Here is a 1,084-nt window from a genome sequence, read left to right on the forward strand (position 1 = left end):
AAAAACTTTTTGGTCAGTTAACATACTTTTGATTTTTCTTTTAATATCTTAGATAAAGAATGAAAACAAAGTTGGTGATTGGCTAGAAGAGTTACATGAACGCTGCCCTCAAGTAAGAAGTAGAGCTTTGTTTTGGGTTTGTCGAGCTAAAGTCGCTGAGAGGGCTGGTTTTGGTCAGCAGCATGTCCTCGCTTTGTATGAACAAGCAATTGATCACAAAGCAAAGGTAGGAATGCCTTTGTATGATACAGATAAACCCTAACTTATGTTCAGAATACTGTAACAAGAATTAAATATTTTTTAATAGTAATAAGGCCAAAGTGTTGCCCAAAGCCCAACTAAATAAAAATCTTGAAAAAACCATTGTGTTATAACACATTCTTTTCTTTTGGCAGCCCACTGACATTTTGAAATCAGCGTTACAAGATTTCACAATCAGATACTCACAAAGAATGGACACTACACCCTGTGCAACTCCAAAACCTCTCCTAGGCACACCTGGGCCAGTGTCGTCAAGCACCGTAAAATACTGCACCACCCCCAAGGTGGAGGAGGGTACATCATCTGTGGTCCGTTACTCTCTCGTTAAATCCACGCCCATTGTAAACCGGTAAGTCTACAACCCAATAAATCAATACAATCACAGCATTTTAATAAGGTTTTATATTAATCATTAATAGTTTCATTGTTGTTTCTCTCTTTTTTATGTTCAAAAATGCAATAAAGCATGCAAATTTCCAACAACATTGAGTTATTTGCTAAATAAATTATTATAAATACATTAAAATGAACCATTTAATTACTTTATTATGAATACATTAGAATGGACCATTGAAATTGTGTTTACTGTTTAGTCTTGAAAAAATCTTGACATTTGTATGATTTGAACACAGAATCTCAGTCCTGGAAGGTAAGGACAGCCAACCAACAAATCCAGTACTGTATATTGGTGTTTTTTTACCCCATTTACAGTAGAATCTCATTTTTACGTACCTCAGTTATACGAACCCTCAGTATTGAGTAGGCTTCCTATGGACTATGATGTCATCAAAAACCCCCAAATGCTCAAAACAAACGGCCCTTT

General features: G+C 35.6%; 1 protein-coding gene across 1 annotated transcript; it reads left to right on the forward strand.

Moving 5' to 3' along the window:
• Window positions 1–52: 52 nt before the first annotated feature.
• Window positions 53–773, forward strand: LOC117109686 (the record flags this gene model as incomplete). The annotated part of the gene is made up of 2 exons (XM_033252065.1): window positions 53–226; window positions 396–773. Coding segments are annotated over 2 exons (393 nt in total), but the record flags the coding sequence as incomplete, so codon positions are not given.
• Window positions 774–1,084: the final 311 nt, after the last annotated feature.

This window comes from Anneissia japonica, unplaced genomic scaffold (assembly GCF_011630105.1).
Source record: "Anneissia japonica isolate Jap-2015-1 unplaced genomic scaffold, ASM1163010v1 scaffold216930_len1118_cov128, whole genome shotgun sequence".
Taxonomy (NCBI): domain Eukaryota; kingdom Metazoa; phylum Echinodermata; class Crinoidea; order Comatulida; family Comatulidae; genus Anneissia; species Anneissia japonica.